The 27,499-nt window shown below is 39.8% G+C and overlaps 2 protein-coding genes across 2 annotated transcripts; both read left to right on the top strand.

Moving 5' to 3' along the window:
- Positions 1 to 483: 483 nt before the first annotated feature.
- LOC135463298 (UDP-glucuronosyltransferase 2C1-like) lies at positions 484 to 2,781 on the top strand. Its single transcript, XM_064740559.1, has one exon. It carries the CDS (start codon positions 484 to 486, stop codon positions 2,026 to 2,028), a length of 1,545 nt encoding a protein of 514 aa, XP_064596629.1. The 3' UTR covers positions 2,029 to 2,781.
- Positions 2,782 to 14,016: 11,235 nt separating this feature from the next.
- Positions 14,017 to 26,817, top strand: LOC135463966 (fez family zinc finger protein 1-like). Its single transcript, XM_064741436.1, has 4 exons — positions 14,017 to 14,152; positions 15,512 to 15,707; positions 16,752 to 17,558; positions 24,256 to 26,817. Exons 2-4 carry the CDS (start codon positions 15,563 to 15,565, stop codon positions 24,525 to 24,527), a joined length of 1,224 nt encoding a protein of 407 aa, XP_064597506.1. The 5' UTR covers positions 14,017 to 14,152; positions 15,512 to 15,562; the 3' UTR covers positions 24,528 to 26,817.
- Positions 26,818 to 27,499: the final 682 nt, after the last annotated feature.

Genomic DNA, 27,499 nt, shown 5'->3' with positions numbered 1-27,499 from the left:
ATGGCGGTGAGCAATATATTGGTGGAGGAAATATGAATATTCGTGGAAAAGAAGCTAATTTTACTGATGGACATCCGCACGTAACGCACCATGTGAGATGAAGACATGTCGTGAACGAAATTTATCCCACACAAGCAGTCAGAGTCGGGAAAACTATAAATCATTTTTCCAAAGCCGGATTTGAACCCACCCCTTATGTGTCCAATAGCGATAGAAAGAGAAGGTCATAAATCACTCAAACATGAACCGTTGATCAACAAATGGATCGTATTTTTCCAACATTTCTGTAAATCAAGACATCTTGTCATTTCGGAACAGGATATAGAACCTGGAGAGAAGTAGGACTTACAAGGTTTTGTAAAGGTAGAATCAAAACTTTTATTATACAATCTGGAATAACTGAGCATGCCCTTTTACAATTGAGAATATCTAACAATTCGCTAAAAGGTTTAAGTCAAACGAAATTTATATTGCAGGTAAACGATGCGTCTAAAAGGACTGGCACTCATTCTTTGTGGAATAGGATGCTATGAGGGTGCCAAAATCCTGCTCCTTACTGGCGCGGTGTATAGCCACTGTGCGGAGATCAGTGGTGTCGGGCACGCGCTGCTGGACAAAGGACATTCCGTCTTCATCCTCCTCGACGAAACGTTCGACCACAAAAACTGTTTCAATAATGGTCGGAACGGTAGTGGACGAATTCAGCCCATTGTCAAAAAACTTTCTCCTGAAGTAGAAACATCTGGCAAAATACTGGGTACAATCACTGAGGCCATCAAAGCGGACCATGGGTTTTCGTTTTTCACACATTTGTCTCTCGTTCGAAAACTGTCACTACTGTCGGCTGTTAATCTGTTCTACGATCAGGTGGTGATGCAGAGGTTAAAAAAGGAGAAGTTTGATTTGGCCATCGTTGACACAGTACCATTTGCCTATTGCATCTTCCTTCTGCCAATGAAACTCGGAATACCCTACGTTGGAATCAGTTCAAATCTGGAGGATTTCGTCAGTGGTCGGCCGTTCCTACCAAGTATTGTTCCGAACACCCTGTCGAAATTCACCGATTCCATGACGTTCATTGAGAGACTCTCAAATGCAGCCAAATATGTTGGGGTAAATTTACTCGGTCGGTTTTCTCAGGCCATCGATGTGTTAGAGAAATACGATCCGGACATCTCAAGACAGGGCTTAATAAACATTGTCGCCAATTGTAAACTTTTCCTCTACAACTATGACCCTGTGTTGAGCTATCCAGTCCCGCAAATGCCCAACCACGTTTTTATCGGTGGTATTTCGGCCCGACCCGCTCACCCGTTACCCATGACTTACACCAAGTTATACAACAATTCACCCAAAGGCGTTGTATTGGTCACGTTTGGTGGAACAGTGGGAAGCCTGTCTGCTGAGGTTGATGAAAAGCTGATACCGGCTTTCCGCAAGCTTGACGCCACAGTGTTGTGGAAGCATGCTCAAGAAGGGGACGATGACAACATCAAACGCTTCACTTGGGTCCCTCAAAACGACCTCCTGGGTCACCCACAAACAAAGGTTTTTGTGAGTCAATGCGGAACAAATGCCGTGTTTGAGGCCCTCTATCACGGGGTGCCGCTCGTCTGCACTCCTATTTTCGCCGATCAGTTTTACAATGCTGAACGCGTAAAGCACTGGAACGTTGGTAAATCTCTTCCTCTCTTAACGTCAACGGGAGACGATATCTATGAAGCGATTAAAGAAGTAATGATCGATCCGACGTATAAGATGAGTATGAAAAGAGCCTCGGAAATGTACCATTCGCAGCCCATGACGGCTCGAGAGCGAGCCGCATTCTGGGTGGAACATGTCTTGAAATTTGGAGGAGACCACCTTCGGTCCAACGCCTCTGAAATGTCAACGTTTGTCTTCATGGGATACGATATTGTTTGTTTTCTTCTTGTAATACTTATATTTACCGTATTCCTGTCGCTGAAGTGCATTTTTGTGTTATTAAAATTTTGCCATAAAAATAGAAAGAAAGAAAAAAATAGTTAGGTCAAAATCAACACAAAATCAAAAAAAAAAAAAAAGGGAAAAAAAATTAGAGGATGAGGGTTCAAAAATATTTTGTGCCTTCAACATTGGGTTTATGTCCACTGCGAAAGACCCATCTACTTATTCCGGCAACTACATGTAGGAACAAAAACCTATACTTAAGCCTACTCCCATCGCTAATAATCCTATCTCACCTGTGTAGTATATTTGTGATGCCATAATTGTTAAATGGTGTTCTTTTTAAATGATGACTGTTCTGAGCCAAGTGTTGTAATTGGTCAATATACTTCTCCAAACCATGCACCATTTCATTTTGACAAATTCCTATGGTCAGGTCTCCAGAACATACCTCTAGATCCAGCTGGGTGGACTTTTGCGGTTAAAAAAGGCTTGATGAAAAATTTTTTGTCCACGATAGATACATAATTTGATTCTGTAGGTCTGGAATTGGGAAGATGCTTGAAGGACAAAATCGCCAGGACAAGAGGTATTGTCTCCGTATCAGCCCCTTACGGATAAGCTTTGTGGTTCTCTCGTGGCCGATGTTTTTGAGACATCGGTGGCAAAAACCATGCAGGAACGCTCGTAGGACCCCTTTGGTGGCCTTCCCTGCAGACAATCTGCCTTCAACCATAATGACATTTATCTATAGGTCAGATGTGTGAAAGTTTGGCAGTTACGTGTTTACCAAAAGTGGGTGGTTGTGCTGTACTGTGGAAAGGTGTCAGATTTGCATACACAAGACATGAATAAAACGACCAGTTTCTAATTACTGAGGGAGTAACGAAATTCCTCTTCTATCCGATGTCCCAAAGACAAACAATAATTATAGGATGCAGTAGACGTAGGAATTTTTACGATTGCTCTGTTTCCATTGTTCTCGAGGCCTGTAAGACAGTAAGTGCTCTTTCATGCAGCCGTACATGAAGTTCATTGGAGACAACTTGTCTTACCCCAGTACGACGAACATAGATGTCATACGTGATAAAAATTGCCAGAAAAACATGGCAAAGACCGGTGGTTTACTCAGGGCATTCGTTTTCCCAACTTCCGCAATGTACTGGTGGCCATCGTATCAATGAATCTTCTTGACTGTAGCATTACACAACAATCGGAAAAATAGAAGAAAGAAAAAAATCAATAGCACGCATCTATACCGCGCAGCCATGAACGTCACTTATTAGGTATGTAAGATACTAAGGGCATATGTTATCCCAAACTCATCCACAGACATCCAGTTTAAGAAACACACCTTGAAGACTTGATATCCGATATACATGAGACCTTGAAACATTTAACGTTTAGAAACAAACTGTATTTACTGTTACAAAATCATCAATAACATTTTCATACGACAGAGACAAAGAAAAAGATAAGTGTAGTAAAGATATTATTTTTTCCGCTGACGTGTAATACAAATCTCATGTTGTAAAGATCCTCATGACCGATAATTGCATTTACATATGATAATTTTGTAAATGATTCACCGCTGTGAGTTCAAGTCATGCTGCCTTCCCCTCCGGTTGTACGTGGGATGGTCTGTCCGCAACCTGCGGATGGTGGTGCATTTCCTTCAAACACTGCCTGGATTTTTCTCCCATAATGCTGGTGGCCGTATTATAAGTGGAATACTCTGAACTACAGTGTAAAATGCCCTTCAAATAATAAAAACAGACAGATAAAAAAATAAATTAAACAGCACGAAAATATAAAAATAAAGCCAGTATCACAGACTAGCATTTCTACTGCCCAACCAAGAGCTCCCCTATGTGACTGAAATTACTGAGCTGTGCAAATATGCGATTGCAAATTTATCTACAGAGAAAAGATTAGGGCACAAAACCCAGACCTTAAAGACGAATACGATATGTACGAGACCTAGAAACGTTTAACAGTATTTATTGTTAACATTTGCGGGGAAAGAAAGAGGCAAAGACTTAGATCTGCGCAATGAAGACTGTTTTTTGTTTCATTGAAGTGTAATAACAGGATAACTTCACAAAGTTCCCTAAGCCAATAATTACATTTGCATATAATAATTTTCCAAATAAACCACAAGTTTGATGCAAGATTTGGCAACCACAAAGACAACAATACATCACATAGGAAATTTGCTATCCATCAGAAATGTATCTACAAATATGGACAAGAATTGTGCCAGTGACGCTTCGTCACAGAAACAGTCGCAAAATGGGTTTCGTCTATTTTCTGAAACCATACAGCCTGGGAATTTCACTATACTGTTGTGTTTCGACCACATGTCGTCCAATATTACCAAGTACATACCTCGGGATTTACAAACATTTTAAGAAAGCTTCATAGCACGTCACATGAAAAACGCTAACTAAAGCGGTGAACCTCAAAATTTTCTATTACACCCAGAGATATAGTTAGTTTTGGGGACATGAATCCAAATGAATACGATACGTATAAGAAATACGATTAAACACGAATCAAGGAAAACGCTCAGAATACGTCCCGGCAAACTATCCAAACGCTTTACAAATGAGACCTCACAACACTGACAGATCCTCTTTTTGTTTTTAAAACACCGTTAGTCGGTGGAACTTAGCGCTGCATTTCTCTGCCTTCCAAAAGAAGGTGGCGTTCAGCATGAAGGGGATAGTGCAACGATTGGCCGACCCGTATCAGTATAATGGCTCGGGCGGTGTGGCTTACTTGCCTCCGGTAAGGCGTCTTAGTAGGGCAGCACTAGATAAATGAGCGGTGGAAATTAGTCCTGCAACAAGGAGGCACATTACATACACTCTAAGGATTCCTTCGTCGTCATACGACTGAAAAATTGTTGAGTACGACGTTAAAGCCCAAGCACTCACTCATTCCAAGAGAAGGTCTGCGTTCTTGGGTGAACTATGTGTTTGATTCGTGTATTGTCTGGTGTTAGTGGGTCAGTCATAGCTGTTAACGTAAACGGGTAAAATCAAGTCAGCACAATACTTAGCTAGATGGCTGAGGAGGCCAACTTATCTATGCTTTCTATGACTAGGAGGATTAAGTAAGACGTTCGGTTTTAGCTTCAGCGACTAAAGAGTTCTAATTTAAAAATGCATCATTAGCTAAAACGTCTAATTCAGTATTAAACAATTTGATGAGTACTTCAGGTATAGGTTATATCATGGTTTTTTCAAAACAAAACCTGACCGAAATCTCTACTGCACATTATATATTTTGCTTTTTTCTCTACCGTAACTAGTTTCTTTGACTAGATTCATTTCGCCTTATCCACTCCCTGGTTTGAATTTGATTCGGAAATTTTGGTGAATTGATCGTATGCGAGTCATAAGAATGATAGGATCAAGGCAAGTGTTGAGCGTGTGGAGTGCGAAGAGGAACTTGGCTAGAGTAGCTGTATCTGTTTTTTTTTAGAGACGAAGCTGTCGTTTCCAGTGATTAGAGAGAACATAGGGGAAGGGAGATAAAGAGCCAGTGTGTTGACATTTGTTAGAAAATAGGTCCGGGCGAAAGAGAGGTTTGTGTTCTTTGAAGGTGTTTTTGGCAAAGCTTGCATGGCGCGCTTATTAAATTTGATGACACCAAAAATGGAGACGTAAGTAACAAATGAAATCCCATTCGACAAAAGGACGAAACTATTGATCAAGATGATTTCTTTCACTTTTACGTAAGCGCTAACTAGATGGATGCAAATCTTGAGGATGCCAGGTATCTGTGACTTGGGGAAAATATCCAGAACTAATATCATGGACAAACCCCACATCAAAATACCAACGATCAAAGGAAGAAGAAGGATTAGTGACCTCTTAAGCTAATTGTATCCAGCAGTGCTGTCATGCAAAGACTGCACGGTCTCATGCTAGACCATGAGATGAACTGGTGAGAATAATGGAGATATGGTGATGTAAGCTCTAAGCCGACAAATGCCAGGCGATTTGCGGGTTTGCCCGTGTGCAGTGCTGAGGTGAAAAAAGATCTAACGTAGATAGGATAGATAATATCATATTATTTATGGTCATGTTTTGGACGAATCGCTTAGCCCTCAGCTTAGAGTTCTCGACACGGGCTGTACCCATAAAAGTAAAGTGTTGGATAATGCGGAGGTGCTGGGTACAGCAATGATCAGGAAGGCTAGAAGAGACAAGTAGAGAGTTGGTAGACGACTTTTTCTGCAAAGGAGTAGAGTATTGAAGAAGTTCGGCATGGAGGCTTGTCAAATCTTGCACAGGTTTTCACTGTCAGAAAACGGAACACTGATGTTTTATTTGCTAGCATTGTTCCATCGCTTGACATTATCACTTCGCTCTGTCGTATCATTGCTATGTAGTATCATTCAGCTGGTTTGGAGTATCATTACATTGTTCCGCAATATAGTTCCATTGCTTTGCTCCATCGTCATGCAATAGAACGATACTATATACGATGGTGCATGTACAATGATGGCCCTTGCCCGCTCCCATATAAGAATGCAAAATATGCCAAAGTATCTAGAGCTGGTCTCACTGGAATGTAGTAGAGGACTGTGGACGTGACATTTCGCTTAACATACCGGCCCTATCGCTACGTGCTTAGCGGCAAGCCAAGAATTGCAATTAATAACCTACCAATGGGAGAGCCTAGATGAAGACCTACCCGGAATCGAACCCATGTATCTTTCGATGGCTAAAGGGCTATGCATGCAGCCTTTCCTAAACGGAAAAGAAAGGTGACGATACCCTAAAGTAATGACACAAAGTACACTTACTTTTCATGTGATGGTATTAAGGATCGAAATTTTAAAACTTCGAAAGAAACAGGTCGTTTCGTTTTATTCTGATTCGAATTGTCTGACGATGTCAATGCGAGATACGTGCAGCCTTATATAGTCTGCATCTTTCGCTACTTTTACCATTGGATACGTCATGATACTATTGGACGTATTAAAAAATTCCGTATACAGTTAATACATTTGGCAAATAGTATAGTGTCGTAGCAGCTCTGGCTCTACTCTCTGAGCCGCGGTGTTTTATATTGCCTTCATGGAGAAGCAGCGTCTGATTTGCCAGAGGGCTGCTATAACCATGGGTATTATTATGTTTCAAACTAAATTTGTTGCACCGATGAATTAATCAAAAACTTTCCAGACTTGAAAAAAAAACCGTCAGCATTTAATCGGAAAAAGAAGGGGCTTTTAGAATCGGTAGTCATGAAACCCATTTGGGACACAACAATCCATCGGCAGTTTCAATGCATTGCAAGGTAGGATTTGAATTTACTCTGGGACTGACTGATTGGTTGATAGTTCGATTGGTTGATTGGTGTTATGTGCAGAACTCAAGAATCTTTCACTCATGCATAGGTGGTTAGTTTTAATGATGAATCGGGAGTGCCTGTAGAAAAACACAGGTAATTGTCAAATAACCTGTCCATAACCATTCTCGCTACCAGAGTCCACTGTTTATGCCGTTTCCGTGAAAGACAAAATAATCTTCAACGAACACCTAGTTAAATCAACCAATCGGTCTCACTAGCTATGCAAGTGAAATCGGAAAAAAATTTCTTTTCCAAGGCTGAGATTGAACCAACGCCTTATCCATACGAGCGAATCAAAGATAAGCGCGTGAACCTATAGGTGCCATACTCCACCTCCGCTTATATGTTGCGAAAAGCTTTAGATGTGCGAAAGGAGAAACTTTCATCGGTCCTAAGCGATGAAGAACTTGTTCATCTTGCGCAGAAAGAATGGGCGATTGGAGTAGCGGGACTACTTTATGTATCACAAACCATTGGGCGAAGGTCCAGCACCCATCCGATGTTTCACACAGCCGGAGAAGCCTTTAGGCGATTTCATAATAGCAAAGGGAGATAAACTACATGTAATCTGTACCTGTGACCGACACCTGTACATGGAGCCGACATCTGTACCTGTACCCGACATCTGTACCTGCATACGACATCTGTACCAGTATCCGACATCTATACCTGTAGCCGACATCTGTACATGTAGCCGATATCTGCACCTGTAGCCTACATCTGCACCTGTAGCCGACATATGCACCTGTAGCCGACATCTGTACCTGTAGCCGACACCTGTATCTGTATCCCGCATGTGTACCTGTATCCAACGTCCTCACATGTAGCCGACGTCTGTCTCTGCAGTTGATATCTGTACCTGTACCCAACATCTGTACATTTATCCCACATCGGCACATGTAACCGTCATCTAACACCTGTAGCCCACATCTGTACATGTAGCCGACATCTGTACATGTAGCCCACATCTGTACATGTAGCCAACATCTACACCTGCATACGACATTTATACCAGTATCCGACATTCGCGCCCGTGGCCGACACATGCATCCGTGACCGACACATGTATACTTGAAGCCGACATATGCACCTGTAGCCGACATCTGTACCTGTAGCCGACATTTGTACCTGTGGCCGACATCTGTATCTGTATCCCACATGTGTACCTGTATTCTACGTCCTCACATGTAGCCGACGTCTGTCTCTGCAGTCGAGATCTGTACCCCAACATCTGTACATTTAGCCCACATCTGCACATGCAGCCGACATCTGTACATGTAGGCGACATCTACACATTATAGTTGAAATTCAGTAAAAAATTTTCAAAGCAACATTACGTACATTCACCGTATAGCAGTTTCTGTACACGGCTTCAATTTTATAATATATTGCAGTAGGCCAATTGGCCCATGAACATGCAGTGCGTGTTACATACTGTAATTTCACAATAGGACGGTGTAGAGATTTATACAAACTCAATGTGATTCTTAACTATAACTACTTTCTAGCTATAAACATTGACGGCTTTTGTACAGGGATTACAGTAACTCACATCGTTAACTTGAAGAATATATCCAAATTATTTTATTTATTCATTTGTTTGGTGTTTTACGCCGTACTCAAGAATATTTCACCTAAACGACGGTGACCAGCATTATGGTGGGGGAACACCGAGCAAAGCCCAGAGGAAACCTACGACCATCAACATGTTGCAGACAAACCTTCCCACTTGACCTCACAGCGACCGCATTGGTGAGAGGTTCCTGGGTCTAAAACTTAGGATATGTAAATAAGTATGTACTATATATATATATATATATATATATATATATATATATATATATATATATATATATATATATATATATATATATATATATATATATATAGACATACATTTTTCTCTTAGATTGCTATACACGGGCAGACCCGAAGGAAATGATACTCATCTTCGGTGACATTACAGTTGGAACAGATTCTTTCACTTAACATGAACCAGTGTGGGGAAGCTCGTAGATTTGTCATTTGCCTGACTGCACTGTTTTACTGTAACACCGTAAGTATGATTGTAACTCAGAATTTGACATCTGAGGTGGAAGTTTCCTCTTATGATATCATTTAGTCGGTAACCCCACGTTTAGACAAATCTGTCATTTAGACTTTGCTGTAGTAACCAAGTGAAAGTCCTCTCATTCCCCACTTCCTGCCCTGATCAGTCATATCATATTGATTTATTTATTTGATTGGTGTTTTACGCCGTACTCAAGAATATTTCACTTATACGACGGCGGAGGGCATTATGGTGGGAGGAAACCGGGCAGAGCCCGGGGGAAACCCACGACCATCCGCAGGCTGCTGTCAGACCTTCCCACTTACGGCCAAAGCGGAAGCCAGCATGAGCTGGACTTGAACTAACAGCGACCGCATTGGTGAGAGACTCCTGGGTCATTACGCTGTGCTAGCGCGCTAACCAACTGAGCCACGGAGGCCTCTGTCATATCCTAAGCCGAACATAAGCAATGCTGTCCATTTTATGTAGGGTATTACACAGTCCTCTAACCATGTAAAGGAGAAATAATCACCCTCAAGCCCGAAAACTAAAGTCAATAAATTTTTACCATAATAATTCATATATTAAGCTGCCAAGCTCGCCAGATTTATCATTAAACTGTGATATTGTATTATAGCGACTTCGTCCGGCATTATCTCATCGTTAAATTGATAAAACGTTACTTGTAATTCGCCACTGATACAACTGTAGCATTTTTGTTACGCTGATAATAAGGATATTTGCCGATCGAACAGAGCAATGTGGCAAAGTCAGAGGGGGATGCATGTGCGCTTTTAGATGCATGCACCATATAACATCTACCAGTAAGCTTTAGTGTCTTCAAAGCATATGTTTTCTAATTTATTTTTTCTAAAATATATTTTTATATTCTGACCTACCATCCACCAATCCTTCAATATTATGATCTTTTCGCCTCGGTAAAAAATAATAATCAACCTTCTGTAAAACTTCACTTGACTGACAGGTTAGCAGCACTCTGCAGGCCTGCAACTTAAATGTTTATTACAGTTTTTGGAAGAGCTCGTGTAAGCCTTCTCGAGTTCGGATCAACAATGTTTTAAAAGAGAAATAAATCACTTGCAACTGTTACCAATGGCGGTGTACATGTAGCATTTAATATGATCCGTTTTAAGGCAGTTTGAATACCCAAACTTATGAAAAGATACATACACTTTACGTAATAAGAAATAATTTAAATACTTAAATAATTAAAACTTTTGGACACATACAGGTTTTTATATGTGGGATAATATGTCCAAACTGGAACATATCTGATAATGTCACGTGATAAGATGTTCTCACCATGAACACCACTTTTGTTATCTTACAAAATGCAAGTAGTTGACAACTTCTGTGTAACTTCTGTCCGTGTTTTGGGTCATTTTTTCAGCCACATTAAAACCTGTATGAGGTTTAACAGCATATAACTAAAATATCCATTTTCCTTCACACACTAAAAATTACATTCTTCACTGTATATTCTCCATTCTTTAAAACACCCATCACACCAAATCAGTTATATGCTTTGCTTTTTATTCTCCATTTTCTGTCACCCAATATTACACTGAGAGAAAACTTTGGGTCAACAGACTCACATATCTGAGTAATTCAATGGAGCCAATTCGACTCAGAGAAATGAGTCATATGACCATGTTAGCTGGGGCGACTTCTGTGAGTTTTATGACTAACCAAATGAGTCAAAATATAATCAGATGAGTTTCTTGGCTCAGGTGATCAGGTAATTTGACTCGGTTTTTGAGATGAATTAGTTCCATTGAATTACTCAGATTTTTGAGTCAGTTGGCCCAAACTTTTCTCTCAGTGTATGTCCTATGCATTCTTTGTTGTTTATTCTTCATTGTCTATCACTCTGTATTAATTACATTTTCCGTCATTTATTCCCCATATATGTTCATCCTTGTTTTTTTTCCCAGGACCTATCAAACCATGGTTATTTCCTTTTATGTCGTTTGTTCTCTCTTGTCTATCCCCTTGAGCTATCTGCATGCAGTTGTTCTCCACTGTATGGCACTACATGTCAGTTGCATTCTTTAATTGTCATTCTGCAGTGATATTCGTGTATCACCCCGTGTTAACTACTTTCTTTTGCCGTTTCGTGTTCATTGTTTGTATCTCATTATTTTTAGCTGTCGTATTCGCCAGGCACGGTAAATATGGCGACCGATCTTCTATTAAAGATTGAAAGCATTGGGAAAACTAGCAAGAAATTTTAACCGGTCCTGAAACTTACTCTAAACTTTGTCTACACTGGACACTCTATTTTCACTACCTCATGACACACAATAATCCTTTTCACCGGATTGTCGGTTGCCACTGGTTTCTGAATAATTATGACGTCACCAGAGGCAATGACCTCTTGGTGTCAAAACGAATGTTAACTGATGTTTAGTGTCTAGATTAGTGTCGAGGCTTCCTCTCTGGCCGTAAGTGGGAAGGTCTACCAGCATCCTGCGGATGGTAGTGGGTTTCCCCGGGCTCTGCCCGGTTTCCTCCCATCCTAACGCTGGCTGCCGTCCTATAGGTGAAATATTCTTGAGTACGGCGTAAACCACCAATCAAATAAATAAATAAATAGATTAGTGTCTGGATTAGTGTCTGGATTAGTGTCTGGATTAGTGTCTGGATTAGTGTCTGGATTAGTGTTTGGATAAGTGTCTGGATTAGTGTCTAGATTTAGCAAATGGTATTAATTACAAAGATTATGACACGTTTGAGAAATATACTACTGGAAATGACTTCGGAGACAGGCAATAATGACTGTAAATCCACATAAAACAACGTCTGACCAAGCCAAGGCTGGCTGGGCTATGTAACGTTGGAACTCGTATCAAACTAATGTCACTATACAGAAGCAAATGTACTGTCGTATCAATCTGAGCAAATAGCTGACGACGCTGAAGTTCCGATCTATGACACTGGCACCTCTAAGACGACGGATTTGAATGTGTCAAGGCATTTCCAGCTTGAACACATTCAGGCTAGCCTAGCTAGGCCATCAATGAATGTGGACGTCTGCGCCAGAGTATGCTTTGTTACCTTGTACTTGATCCGGTTCTTAGTTCAGTCATATTGTATTTTATAACAAATGTGTGCAGGTGGCGTGGTGGAAGGCAGTTAGGGATCATAAAGCCAACGTGATGATGTCAGCGATTTTATAGGAGGATAGGAGAAACAATTAAATCTGTAAATTGACGCTTTCGTGTCGTATTAACTAGAAACTTCCAAAAACTACCGTAATTCCATAGTTCTTCGGTAGTAACATATTTTAGCAACAATATATAGAACAAGAAACCATTGCGTGGCAAAATTCGATATGCTTATTGTCACTTCACGGCATTTGTAACGCTGAGCCGAAAGGCGAAGCTCTGGCAGCGTGTAAAGGTTGATCTTGTACGAATTTGGCTGAAAATACTCATAAACCTTCATTATATAATGGTTTGCAGTGTCGTTCTACTCAGACTAATGTATTTATTTATTTATTTGATTGGTGTTTTACGCCGTACTCAAGAATATTTCACGTATACGACGGCGGCCAGCATTATGGTGGGAGGAAACCGGGCAGAGCCCGGGGGAAACCCACGACCATCCGCAGGTTGCCACGGAGGCCCCTCAGACTAATGTAGGCCTTGTCATTTCTTCACAATTTTTTTTTATCTCAAATTAACAATATATACAGTAGTATCTAATTATGACAAAATAATAATTCTGGACACTGATCCTTTCAAGAGGCCAATTATAAACCAGAAATTTTGGGCAAATCGATCGGCGCAAATCTAGTCGAATTTATCCCATTATTTTGTGGTAGGCACCTTTCACAAACTGTCCGCCTCGTCTGTATGTACATGTTACCGTTCAAAATCGATATAGTTGACAAGGTTCAATATAAGTAAACTTTAATAATGGGGGTACACGTACAAGTAGCTATATAACTTTTTAAATTTTAAACTCATTTTAACATTATAAAGTGTACAGCTCTACGAATCTGTCATTTCTTAAAGGCATTAATTTCAGCTATTCTTGTTAAAGAACATTTTCGTTGATTAGCGAATATAGACTTTTTTTGCAAACAGTCTCAGGCGTAGCCTCTCATGTAGGCCTGCAGTCACACAATTAATTTTAAGAGAGAACTCTGTAGGAGGTATTAAATTAAGCACCAGGGTGAATGATTTTAAACAAATTTTAATTTTTAATATAGTATTTACTGGATATATTTCACTTATTGGTGTAGGCCTACATACTAGAAAATTTGCATCGTGTTTTAGTAAATTTTCATCCTCCAACCCCCCGATATATATATATATATATATATATATATATATATATATATATATATATATATATATATATATATATATATATATATATATATATATCCTATAAGTGCGCCATCATAAATGTAGACCTATATCAGTCATTAATTTACCTAACACAGGTTTATGTACATAATAAATATCCATATAGATGAAATATACCATTTTACAACAGGATTTCAGTTGCAGACAAACTTCGACTCGAACGAGATCGCTCGACTCGCCATTTTATTCTGATGCTACAGATATAATAACTGCTCCCTTGATAGAGCTCTTCAACTGCGGAGGCGAAAAAAGAAACAAAGGAAGCAAAGAGGAGCAGGTGTTGAAAAATTATTGCCCCGAATGGAAGTAGAAATGTTATTCTAGAATTGAACTGATGATTATTGCAAGCGTGCTGTGGTGTAGTGGAGATCACAAAGAATATACTGTCTGTCGTTCAAAATCTTAAAACTGTGTAAGTTTCCGGTATTCTCTCTGTCAAAGTCCGGGTATCTTCATCACCGGTCTGTTGTGCCGTGCACTGTATCCAAATATTTGATCAGTCGAAATTTGGGCGCCTGAAAAGTAGACATTTTTCCCGTCTGTTTTATAACGGGGTGGTATGTCCCCATAAATTCGTTATTAAATTACTGTTAGTTGTATGAAGGTAATTTAGGGCCATGGTGGTACGTTAAAAACGCTTTCATGTAGGTCATTTTCAGTAATGGTCTAATGACACAGAATCACAACTGAATTCGAAGGTACAAATGTAGTACAGTATGTATAATGGAATTAGACTTCAATTCGGAATTGGATTTGGCCAGAATCATGACTCTAACTCAGGAAAAAAAATCAGCAACAAAAACCCATAAAACATAAATTTACAGATTAGGCAATAAGGCAGAACTAGCAGGTATAGTGACATTAATGGGTTCCAAGATGTACATGTATTTCTAACTCATTATTTATTTTATTGACTTCTTCATTGGTGAAGTCCCTCACGAGATGCATTATGATAAAAGAAAAGGGTGAGCTTCTACCTGATAGTATTGTAGTTGTGAGCAGACCATGCAGTGTTTGTTTCAGCCCTTCAGATGGACATTCGCACAGAATCAAATGAGAAAGATTTTTCATTTTGAAATGAATGTTCTACTATAAGTGGAAAGTACTCTTTGTTTAAATTGTCTTTTTTGAATGGAAATGATTTGTAGACCTACATGTACATGTGTATTATATCATCTTGTGAAAAGTAGCATGCAACGATCAGCTTCCCCATGTCATGCTGCAAATTGATGTACATGGTTTGTACATGTGGTTCTTCAAGTGGCTCCACAGATCAGTTTTGCATAAAATAGAAAGAAAGTAACTCAGAGTATTAAGTGAGTGAGTGAGTGCTTGGGGTTTAACGTCATACTCAACAATTTTTCAGTCATATGACGACGAAGGAATCATTGGGGTGCATGTACGTGTAACGTGCCTCCTTGTTGCAGGACGGATTTCCACCGCTCTTTTATTTAGTGCTGCTTCACTGAGACGACTTACCGAAGGCAAGTAAGCCGCCCCGCCCGAGCCATTATACTGATACGGGTTAACCAGTTGTTGCACTATCCCCTTCCTGCTGTACGCCAAGCGAGGAAGTCACAACTTCCTCTTTTAAAGTCTTAGGTGTGACTCGATCAAGGATTGATCCTGGATCTACCGGTCCCGAAGCGGGCCAGAGTATTGAAGTTGTATTATAAGTGTATACATGTACATGCAGTACATGTAGTTCAAGGAAACAGAACTTAAGTATTGGTCAGTACGATATTGATAAGAATTTTTGTTCTTTTTGCAGAATTGACTTCGACTATTTTATTGCTACAAACGCAATTTGTATGAAGACAGGATGGGCGTGACACTGGAGAGAGTGCAGTTCAAGTTTGCCTCCATCATAGGAGAGCTCTGCAGTGAGCCCAGGGTGTTGTCTCAGTTTGCTGTGTGGCTGGACCTTAGACTGGCAGAGTATAAGCTCAGAGGCTCTATCTCACTTGGTAAGGCATTCTCCATTTTCCTCCCAGGCATATAATAAATTTAATGTATAGTTTCCAGTAGGAGTAGCAATTTTTCTTTAGAGTTCTAAAGATCCAAATCGATATTATCTGGCCCTTCAAGTTAGTGTACTGTGATTGTCAATGCCAGCGCTACCCATCGCCATTCTCACATTTTGCCAACATAATTTCAGTTTTGTTGAAATTATTTTCTGTTAACATCGCCACCTTGGCGAAGCAATCTCAACCTACCATGTTACAGGAATATTTGGTTTTAGAGGCACTTTCCTTTTTTTTCAATATTGTGTTGGGACCAGGACCAGCCCATCATCAACACGAAACTGACAGAAGTTCAGTCTCTACTTGTGTATGCATGCACTTACCGTTCAAGGTAAATAACCTACATGTAGGAACAGCTGTCGGTCTGTGTGCATTTACATGCATGTGTGTGTCTTGAGGTGCTCCCCTTCACACCAGCGCCACCACGTTTATTTCTCTAGTGGAAAAAGTTAGCCCTTTGTTCCTAAAGCGGGATTACCAGTGAACTCTGGGGGAAGTGGGGATAGGAAGAGGGCAGGACTGTAAATATTAACTTAATCATTTTATTGTTTATTTATTTGACTGGTGTTTTACTCTGTGATCATTTCATTTCAAAATGGCTATCAAATTTCTGACCAGGTTAGCCACATTGACGAGAAGAAAAACAATCTAGCATCAGCTGTACGTCGTATAAGTGAGATAGTCCTGGATTGGCGTTTTACTCTGTACTCAAGAATACTTCACTTACACAATGGGCAAGAGCATTATGGTGAGAGGAAACTAGGCAAAGCCCCAAGGAAAACCGCAACTAACGGCAGATTGTAGGCTGACATTCCCACTTCTAGTCACGGAGGAAGCCAGCATGACCTGGACTTAAACTCACAAGACTCAAAGCAATTGCAGTCGTGAGGGATGGCACGCCAACCACTGGGTCACAAAGGCTATAACTCTCTTGAGTGTAACATAACACACCAATTAGATAAAGTAAATAAATAAATCTTTTTCCAGAATGTTCCAATGAGAAACCCGACCCAACATGGATGAATGGAATCAAGGATGAGCGGCCTCCCGAGACAGTATTACCCTATGGGGTGGCTGGGAACAAGTCAAAGAGAAAACTTCGGGACTTGCCATACTCGAACAATGCAGCTCAGCGTCATCAGTCGTCAAGAGCAATGACCTACCCAAGTGTTTCTGCAGAAAATCTGACGTTTCAGAGACCAGACCACCAAATTCACTCCATAGACATTCCAGATCATGTGTCCAGTTCACCAGTGGGCAGGAACCAGAGTTTCACGGATTTGCCCACAGATCACACGGAAAACAGACTGTCTCAGAGTGGACCAGTGAAACAGGAGGTGGTGGAGAACAGCCCAGTTTTCCCAGTGGCTATGATATCCTCCAATGAACTCCGATCAACACTTACCTCAAAAAGTGCTCCATCAACGAACCGCAGGAAAAGGCAGCCATCTGCGATTGTACGTAACACCAGCGCCCAGTTACTCTTGGGGAGCAACTTCGCTAGTCCTGGCAGCTCTGAGGACGATCCCATGCCCGACTCTTACTTCTCCTCTGCCTCTCCGAGCAAGATGTGTAAAGTGACAGAAGCCAGTGCTGCACAGTCCACTTCCGAAACAGTTACAGAGACAGACTCTAGCATGTGTGACCTGTCGAAAGCTGAAGAGTTTCCAGTTGACAGCACCACTAGCAGCCCCATGACAGCAGGCCAATCAGAGGCTGTGCCACAGCCCCCTGGTGGAGGAGACGTGCCATCAACCTTGTCAAGAGAAGACAACTCCACCTTCATTCCTCCAGGTAAGTGTAACATGGTTGATAAGCTTTTCTTCAGATACAAATTTTCTGGTCAAAAAGTCTGTGTGTTTCCTAAGCTGACCACTTACACATGGTGTTCAAATGCATCTCTCATGATCACAGGCCTGCATGTTGTTATATGCACTTTACTGGGTCTTAGGATTTAAAAAAAAAAAAAAAACAATCAAGCAAAGAGTGTGTCTAATACTCCCCTCTTGCAGGGCACTAGCCTCCATTCTTGTAGTGTCCCTCTGCTGAAACAGCGTGCTAATCTAGACGTGGCTGTTATATCACAAGACGTTCTGACACCCAAATTGTTGGTGACATCAAGAGGGACTCCAAAGTTGTACTTCTGTTTATTAACAAACATCAGTCATTGTGCAGGTTGCTTGTCAAGGTAGCTAATCGCATCATAGATGAAACATAGTTCAGCTTTGTATACAAGAGGTAATGATACATCAAAGAAAACTCAAAAGATTATAGGATATATTTGGATATGACTTGTGTTAAGGCAATTGCAATATATATATATACATGTATCCTTTAGTATGGCGTAAAACACCAATCAAATAAATAAATAAATATACATGGATTAATTGTAGTAAATGGTGCAGGTAGAAAAAGTTAAGGAATTCAGGTCACTTCTGATCATGTTTGTGCACAGTTACATGCAGTTTGTTAACAGAAATCCGAGTGGCCAGTGGAAAGATCCGAACCAATGAGTAACAGATTGTAGTGAGACTAGAGATCTGAGCCACAGTGACAATGCCCGGTAGTGCCATAATGCCATAATGACTGCAGGCTTATAAAGGAACATGACTTTGTGCTGACTGATTTGGTGTATTAGGGCATTAAACCCTAATCATTCATGTAAATACTTGAATCTTTACAGTCTCATTAAAATTGCCCCCCCCCCCCCATTTCACCAGCGTCTTTTGTCATGTTTCTTTGATTTTACAAGGACATTCTCTATATATAACTATACAGATATGAAAGATTTATCCAGTAGTTTTGAAAATTGTTCCCCTTTAAATTCATTTCAATCAGGAAGCTTTTGTGATGCTTTCCTGATGTCATATGCAGGTCTTTGGTGTATAAATATAAATCGGTTCTCCTGTCTGCCGTAAAATATTGTGAGAAACTATTTTGAAGTGAAGTGCTGTATTTTGTCCAAGCTTTTCACCCCCACTATTTTCACCTACATGTTTCTCTGATAGTGCCTTGGAGACGTTGCCCTTTCTAGTCTTCTCATGCAGAGGCCCCTATCTTTCCGTCTTCTGCTTTGCCTCTACAGAAAGCTCTCACAAATCTGATACAGATGGCTAATTAACATAATCCAGAATAGCCATGGAAACAGCCGTAACATAGTAAGCCATGATTGTTGTTGTAAAGTTAAGGAGAATGGACAAATCTTGAAGGTGAATACAGGCCAAATTTTTATCAGTTTCGTTGCAGGTTTTATGTATGGAGGTTGGAGGTTCTTTTATTGGCGTTAGTGGACCACAGGTATTGCTGAAGTGGTTTTGGTTTCCTTGGAAATGCAACATTAAGCAGTTTACACCATGCTTCTGTGTTTTAATAGTTACTTTTATCTGTGTGAATATTAATTATTACATAATATTTCGACCAAAGTATTTTGCTCCAACATAGAGTTGATCTACTAACAGAGATTAGGTGACTTTTCCCTTGTACCAGGAAACCAGCTGTCTTTTCAACAGAGGATAGAATCAACATATTTGAATTGCATGTCATGGAGAGAGTATGCTCCTCTCTGTTCATGGTATTAGTGCTACAATACTGGGAATGTCCCCAGCAGCACTTGGCATGGCACTTCCACTACATCAGATAGTGCCTCTTCATACATGTTATATTACTGTAACTCTTCAAACTTTTTGCATGTTTGCAATGTCTTTATTCAAGCATATTCTGAAGGCATTTGTCTGCGTAGACTGATAGTATTGTACTTTTTGTGAAGCCTTGAAACTGATCAATCCGACCAATGTAGTTTTGTTTCCAAAATCAACTTAAAAATTTGGATAAATTGCACGGAAAAGTTGCTATTTCATGTGTGAAAAAGGTTGAGGAATTAGGGTAGGTTGATATTCCAGAATGAAAATGAAACATGAAATTCAGGGCTACATGTATGAAGACGTTGACATCATGCCGGGCATACCCATGACAAGAAGACACTAACATTGTGCCAGAAGGTGCACGCAGACAAAATGTTGTAATGGAGGTTAGACAAAGAAAATAACAAAATCCTGTTTGACCAGTTTGGTGTACAGATACATTCATCATGATTAAATGTAATTGCACAAGACCACGTGTATACATCCTGTTAGAAGGTGAGGAGAATGCGCACCTGTCTATATACTTATCAGAAGTACTGACGCATGCTGACGTATAGATGTTTAAATCTACTCTTTTTCTGAAGTGTACACGTGACCAGCCATCGCATCTACATGAACATGTAGAATATACTGTACATGTACATGTTAGAATATACCTTACATGTATTTGTAGAATGTTCTGTTACATGTCCATGTAGAATAGTACTGTACATGCACATGTAGAATATACTGTACATGTAGAATGTACTGTGCATGTACATGTAGAATATACTGTACATGTAGAATATACTGTACATGCAGATGTATAATGTTCTGTACATGTACACGTATAATGTACTGTACATGTCCATGTAGAATATACTGTACAGGTACATGCAGAATATACTGTACATGTAGAATACACTGTACATGTAGAATGTACTGTACATGTACATGTAGAATATACGGTACATGTGCATGCATAGTATACTGTACATGTACATGCATAATATACTGTACATGTACATGTAGAATATGCTGTACATGTACATGTAGAATATGCTGTACATGTACACGTAGAATATGCTGTACATGTACACATAGAATATGCTGTACATGTACATGTAGAATATACTGTACATGTACATGTAGAATATGCTGTACATGTACATGTAAAATATGCTGTACATGTAGAATATATTGTACATGTATACTGTAAGTTTATACGGACGTCTAATGACCAACAATTATATACACGTATGTAAATATGTACATTTTCAGATTGGCACTGTATGTGTACCCTGTATGTCCATGTATTAAAATGTATAAATATAGACTGAAACATTTTAAAAGGAAAAGACTTTAGCATGACTGCAGTTTTAAGTCTCTGTTCTGTTCGATTTAGATTTGTGTATAAAGTTATCTTTTCTAACTAATTACATGTGGTTGTACATGGAGCTCAGTCACTATTGTGTGGTTCTATGTGTGGGGGACAGTTGACGCCTTCACTCCTGTAGATTATGAGGTTCCAGTATTCAATGGGGTCTTTACCGAATTTAGCTTCAGCTTACCCTAATTCTTCAACCTTTCGCATTGTTACGACCCCAAACTGTCTGTATTATAAAGAGATGGCTTGTTCGAAATACACGACAGTTTAGCCGCACAAGAAGGTAACCAAAACCAGCAGATTTTATTTTACAACAGTTTATTAGCTTTAACAAGAACAGATAACAAGACTTTTACAAATACTAAAGTACTTAAATTAAACAAGAAATGAAAGCAGTATCTATACAAATACTAAAGTACTTACATGTACAACGGTGTCAAGTCCAAACGGACGCATATATTCCACAATATACACCACACAGGCATGCATGTAAATGCTCAGAGAACAAATTCACAAGAGGGAAAATCCACAGTATAACTGAGTGTATGACGAAATATACACAAAATTCCACAGACAGGGTCCGTGTACTAATAAGCACTGTGTACACAAGAGCACGAATCAAATATACAAGCTCGGACTGAACAAGTGCTCGTTGGAGATATGATATAACAAAGCCAGAGGCTATAAAGACACCAAAATTCAGCACAAAAGGCCTACACACAGCGAAAGCATCCAAATAACTCTCCTTTCTCTCCCTTTGACCTGCTTTCATAGGTCTTATATAGCCTGGTGTGGAATTGTCGAGAATAAGAAAATTCCTGAACACTTGATGTACACAAACAGGCACCGAACTGAGCGTATTCTGGAATATTCTAAGGTAGAGGCAGACAGCAGGCCCTGAACTTAGCAAATGTAAACAGTGGCAAGCTAAATTTAGAAGCTGACGGCAGTTGTGCACATAACAGCATACATGTATGAAAAAGCAATTTTGAGTGCAGTTTTGGAGACAAAGCTACATTGGTTAGGTTAGCCTTTTTCACTTTTTTACAAAAAGTATACTGTAATTTTTTTAATCTGCACAGAATAATATCCTCAGAATATGCTTAAGTAACACCTTGTAAGCATGCGAAAAGGTTGAAGAGTTACATTACATGTAGTGTGAAAGTGGCCCAGTGGGTAAAATGCTTGCTTTCCCATTGCTGGGAATGGACGTATGTAGTGCTGGTTCCAAAAACCGGACATTGGACATGGAATTTGTCCATTCTCCTGCTCTCATTGCTCTTGGGGCCCTGAGGGCTGTTTCTCAAAGGGGTCGTAACGTTACGATGGCCCTATCACCATGATGTCGCATACTGAGGGTGTATGTTGCCATGGTATTTGCGACCGGCGGAACATTACGATCCTTATGAGAAACAGCCCCCTGGTGACAATATATGTGCATGTTTGTCAGTGGTCAACATCACTTGTGGAGCAATTCGCAGCTTTTTTCATTGAAGACCACTATGTGGTTTTACTCCGAGGCCTCTGGTTTCCTCTACTCATAAAACAGACTAAAAATCTGTGAATATAGCGATAGACACTAATGTTATCCTTTAGATTAAGTAATTTAAATTTGTGGGGTAAATGTACATAGGCTTTGGCAAAAAGTTCTTCTTTGTCATGTACACATGTCAAAGGACTTCAGCGTTCTGGAGTAGAGGGATTAGCATGTGTAGTGTCATTTTTCACATGTCAGTTTATCTGAAGAGTTCATCTCTGGACAATGCAACTCAATTTCCAGGAATTTACCGCAGAATAATTTAAATTTTCATAATCCATTGAACTGTGTACATCACCGTCAATAGGCGATGCAGTTTTGTGTTTTACTGGAGAGCTGATGCTCAAAAATCCAAACACTGCATAAAAATAAAACTAGAAATCCCATTTTTTTTTATATTTCGTCCGATCTTGAAGGTTTTATGATTTTTTCAGATTGTGGCTTTCCAGTCATATAAATATATCTTCAAGAGAAAAATTGCTGAAACAGTCACAAAATTCCACAAAAGGATTGTCAATTTTTTTTGTTTTAATACCCCTCTGACAAAACAGTATTTTGCTTCTAAAAACAACAATTTAATTTGTCGTGGCCTTAGTCCTACTTGCCCAACCCGAGATATTTCTGAAACTCTTCAGTTTATTTATCAGGATTGAGAAATCAGTTGAAACGTTGACATGCCCTGTTTTCTAAGCATTTTTTGCACGTAAGCAGTTTTCCACTGTGAGATTTACACAGTAGCAGCTGGCGATACTGAATTCACTAATATAACCTACCGTTTTTTTTTCATGATTTTTTTACAAAAAGGCTTAGAATTTTTGTTCTAAGCATGTTAATGTGCCAGTTGGTGCTGACATTTACGTATATTTCACATCTCAGATTGTATGTGGCTTGCCAGCAACCTGTGGGTGGATTTTTTTGCTTTTCTGCCGGACTCTGCCCAGTTTTCTTACATCATAATGCTGGCTGCAGTCGTGTAAATGAAATAGCCTTGAGCACAGTGTAAAACAACTATCGAATAAATAAATAAGTAAGCTGACTTCCCATGTTTTGGGATGTCTCGGAACTGATGACGATGTTAAAAACATCCCTGATCATCTATATGTAGTTTGCTCTATTTTATTTGCTTTCCTTTTAACCTTATGTCAGGGAATTTCTATTTTATGGCTTTGATATCTTGTGCTGTATTAATACTGGAGCTGGGCGTACTGAGGGCATAATAAAGATTTGAAGATAAAGTAGGCTATAAAATTTTCGTTTTCCTACAACATACCTGGAAATAATGTGATGTCATCAGGACTGTTTTATTCTGGGGTGGAATGTCACTGAAGAACATGCATACAACATTGTACTGGTGCAAGTAGGTCAACTGGATGTGCCTCACATTGGTTAGATATGTTCAATCTTTCTGTGACCTCATGGTGTCACAATTGCTTTACTGAAAACGAAACCAAAAGTAAAGATACATGTTTCGCCAACTATTCCAACTGCATCCATGTATTTGGCAATGCATGTTCAGTTTCTTAAATACATTACTTTTCATTATTTAGGTTGAATTGAGGCCACTGAAAAACTTTTTATTGCATAAAAACGACAAAGCATTATGAAATGTTCATGATTTGTACACCCCTACCAGATACACACATGTATCAGATTTGCCCTGGCTCCTGCCATTGATGTACTCAAAGCTGTAGTTTGTTTTGTACTTTAAAGCACTTGCTGTTGTTGGCTGGTTTCCATGCTGTTGAAAATTTTGTTTGTCAGCATATAGCATTCCTGCTGTACTCACTCTCCATGTATTGGATCTACGAGGCACATGCGTGTTCTTTGCATTTTGCATCAGCAAAGGCAGTTACATGGTTCTTGCTCTCCTTGGTTCAGATCTTAGGCAGGTAGCTAGGCTGTGTTTGATTGGTGCGCTGTATGATATCCTTTTCTCTTCCTTTACAGTGGTGGAGGGTCAGACTCTGGAACAGGCAGAGGGCAGTCAGGCTTTCGAATGTGACATATGTGGCAAAACTTTCGCCGACCAATACAACCTCACTGTGCATGCTCTGTGTCACACAGGGGCAAAGACGGCCGTCCTGTTCTTTTGCGAGAACTGTGAAGTGTCCCTGTCAAAGGAAGAGGCTTTGTTGCACATTGAAGTGTCGCATGTGGTCGAGGAACGGAAGGTTCAGTCACAACCGCTGCCGTGCCCGTTTTGCACGAATTGTTCTTGAAGAAACGCTACCTCAGAGAGCATCTGCGCATCCATGCTGCAAAACCTGAACGAAAGTGCCCTAGATGTTGGGGTGGCATTTGTATGGCGGGCCAGCCTCAACAATCATTTGAAGAAATGTAACAAGTGACTTTGCTAAAGCCTTACCTCCTGGCTTTGTTTAGAAGACAAAAAGGCATCAGTGCTTGGCTATTGGACCAGTTGCCAGTTCTTTAAAACTCAAATTTGGCTTTAATATGGATTTCTGTCACTGCAGTATTCAGAATTTTAGGATAGAATAGATTATTTCACAGTGCACTGAGGTGAACCTTTGATGACTTTGGCTAACACTTACAAAATTTGGCTTGCCTTCTAGCTTTGCTCATCAACAGATGTGCATTGGTACATAAAAAAAAGTATTGTATGTTTTTAACAATTTCACCATTTTACGGTTTTGAAAATAAGAACACCTTTTACCTTATGTATATAGACTGTATACAGATCTAGTGCCAGTTATGGACAGGGAATTTGTCGGCTTTCCCAGGGTTTCAAGTGCTGGCAGTGCATTGGGGCAGGATTCATGTGGTCTTACATGACGTGTGTGGAAGATGACCTGCCCCCAGGCCAATATGGCATACATAATTTACTCTCAGCTCACTATGGGTCAAAATTTGTGTCGCGCGGAAAAGTGTTTTTGTGATTTTTTTCTGATATCAACGGTGTTTATGTTGTCTTTTTTGTTCTTTGAATTACATGGGCAAGAATATATAAAGAGTTACTGGGATGTGTACCGAGAAATTTAGGCAGTTTTTGTGTGTTTCTTCAGCAGTAAAAGCTCATTTTAGGCACTAGGCACAACATCTTTGTAAACTAAGGGCATGAACTAATTGAAAAAAAAGCAAAACTCCAAAGGATAGATAGACGATGAGGGCAACATTTCACATTGAAATCTTTGTCCCAAAAATTATCAATATTACATGAAATTGTTGCACGTGTCAAAAGTTTAGAATTTTGTTATGTGGCTATCCATTCTATTTAGGAGCGTAAATAGCTCTACATATCCCAGTAACAATTCTAAGAAGATGCAGCATATATACATGTATGCATGTATATTAAGAATACGTGTCGTTCAGAGTTTTAGTGATTGAATGTTCACTTCATACATGTACTTAAATGTGTGTCCGTTCGATTGTCAAATGGGACAAAAACATCATTGAGATACCTCACAAATGTCTCTGCATTGACATTTCAAGTATTTGTACATTCACAGAGATGTATTAGTTCTATAATTTACATGCAACTGTTGTTTGTTCAGCCTGGTGTATATCTAGTCTTTATGCTGTAAGAATCCATGTCGTCTTTACATATATTCCCCACGTCGTCTAAGTCAGGTGAAACCCCACTACCCCACAAATAAGGGAGACAAATCTTGCATCCCTTGAAACAGCAGACTACAGACTACTCAGTCTGGGACGCTGTATTGTTAAATATCGATGATAGTATATTCTCAAGTGATTCATGTTGTCATCAACGGGATGATTATGATGCTCTTTGGGTTAGCAAGATACACTTCTTGAATTTTAAGATTTCTGTTGTACGCATTTTGTGTACTGTGGTGATGAAAATTGAAAAGTGTCAAAGATCAGTTACGTGCACCATTTTCGCTTCAGCGCAGTTTCAGAGCAATAGCATGTGACCCTCAGTGACATCCCCAAACACCAACATTCTAGGTGTCGTGACTTTGTCAGGGCATAATGTTGCAGTGTTAGTTACGATCAACTCACATAATGCACAAGCAGTCGGGGTCTGTAGTGGTTTTGTGGGGGGCCTCCGTGAGGTTAGAGGTTTAATAGCGGGCTAGCCCAGCGTAATGATCCAAGATCTTACTACGGTCATCGCTATGAGTTCAAGTCCAGCTCATGTTGGCCTCGTAGTATGGTCTGCCAGTAACATGCGGACGGTCGTGTGTTTCCTCCTTACGTGTGTCGTTTTCTTCCACCATAATGCTGGTCGCCTTCACATTAGTGAAATATTCCTCAACACGGCTTAAGACTACTGTCAAATAAATGATGACCAGGCCTCGAAAGTGCCAGTTAAAATTCAAGAAAAAACATTATCGATATGTTTTACACTGTTGCATACTTTGTCAGTGTGAAACGAATAGTCCATTCATCGGTAGCTTATATACACGTATACCGAATTTAAAAGTATTTACGAGTGTTTAGATGTCAGCAATGTTTATAGTGTATACATGTTTGATGGACACTTCCTTTTCTATCGTGTTTATCGAATGTACGTGAGCAGTCGTAAAATAAATGTGTATTATGATGTGAATCTTGTTGGTTTGGCTGTTAATCATGTTATATTTTAAAGGATATGAAGATGTGACCAAACACGTTAAGTTACATAAAGCTTCTTAGCTTTTTTTTTTTAGCTCTCCGGTACAAAGTGCAGACGTAGCTTATGTCGTACCCTGAGCGTCGGCGTCCAATAATAGGGAAAGCAATGTTACACAAAATATTTAAAAAAGTACTGCAAGTACTGAGATCAGGGATTGCACGTTTGTAGAGCACAATAGCGCGAGGGGGATATTCCATCGTTGATAATTTGTGTGCATAGTAAGTAATTCTGAATTATCAAATTCCTGACAGTGTATTATGTATTAGATGTTTGGCAATATGGTAGAGGTGGTATCTTAAAAAGTACAGCATGTATTGATCTGGCGTTTTACTGGCATTTAAAGCACAATGACACAATGGGGATGTGCCAAGTTGATAAATTATAAATAAAGTCAGAGCCAAAATCCGCTGTGGTGGGGTGGGGGGGAGGGGGGGCTCCATTTTGCCTAACAATTAGTCCTGAAGTCTTCTGCGTTAGGAGGAGAATTGCCGTCGGAAACCATCGAAGTGCAGGTTGTACATTTCCGGTAGAACTCTTCTTCCCAGAAGGTAGCGAACAGCACTTGACGATCGAGAAACCGGAATGTTGGACGTA

Source organism: Liolophura sinensis, chromosome 3, assembly GCF_032854445.1.
Source record: "Liolophura sinensis isolate JHLJ2023 chromosome 3, CUHK_Ljap_v2, whole genome shotgun sequence".
Classification (NCBI taxonomy): Eukaryota; Metazoa; Mollusca; class Polyplacophora; order Chitonida; family Chitonidae; genus Liolophura; species Liolophura sinensis.
Note: the sequence above shows the minus strand (reverse complement) of the source record. Positions and strands in the feature narration are given on the sequence as shown.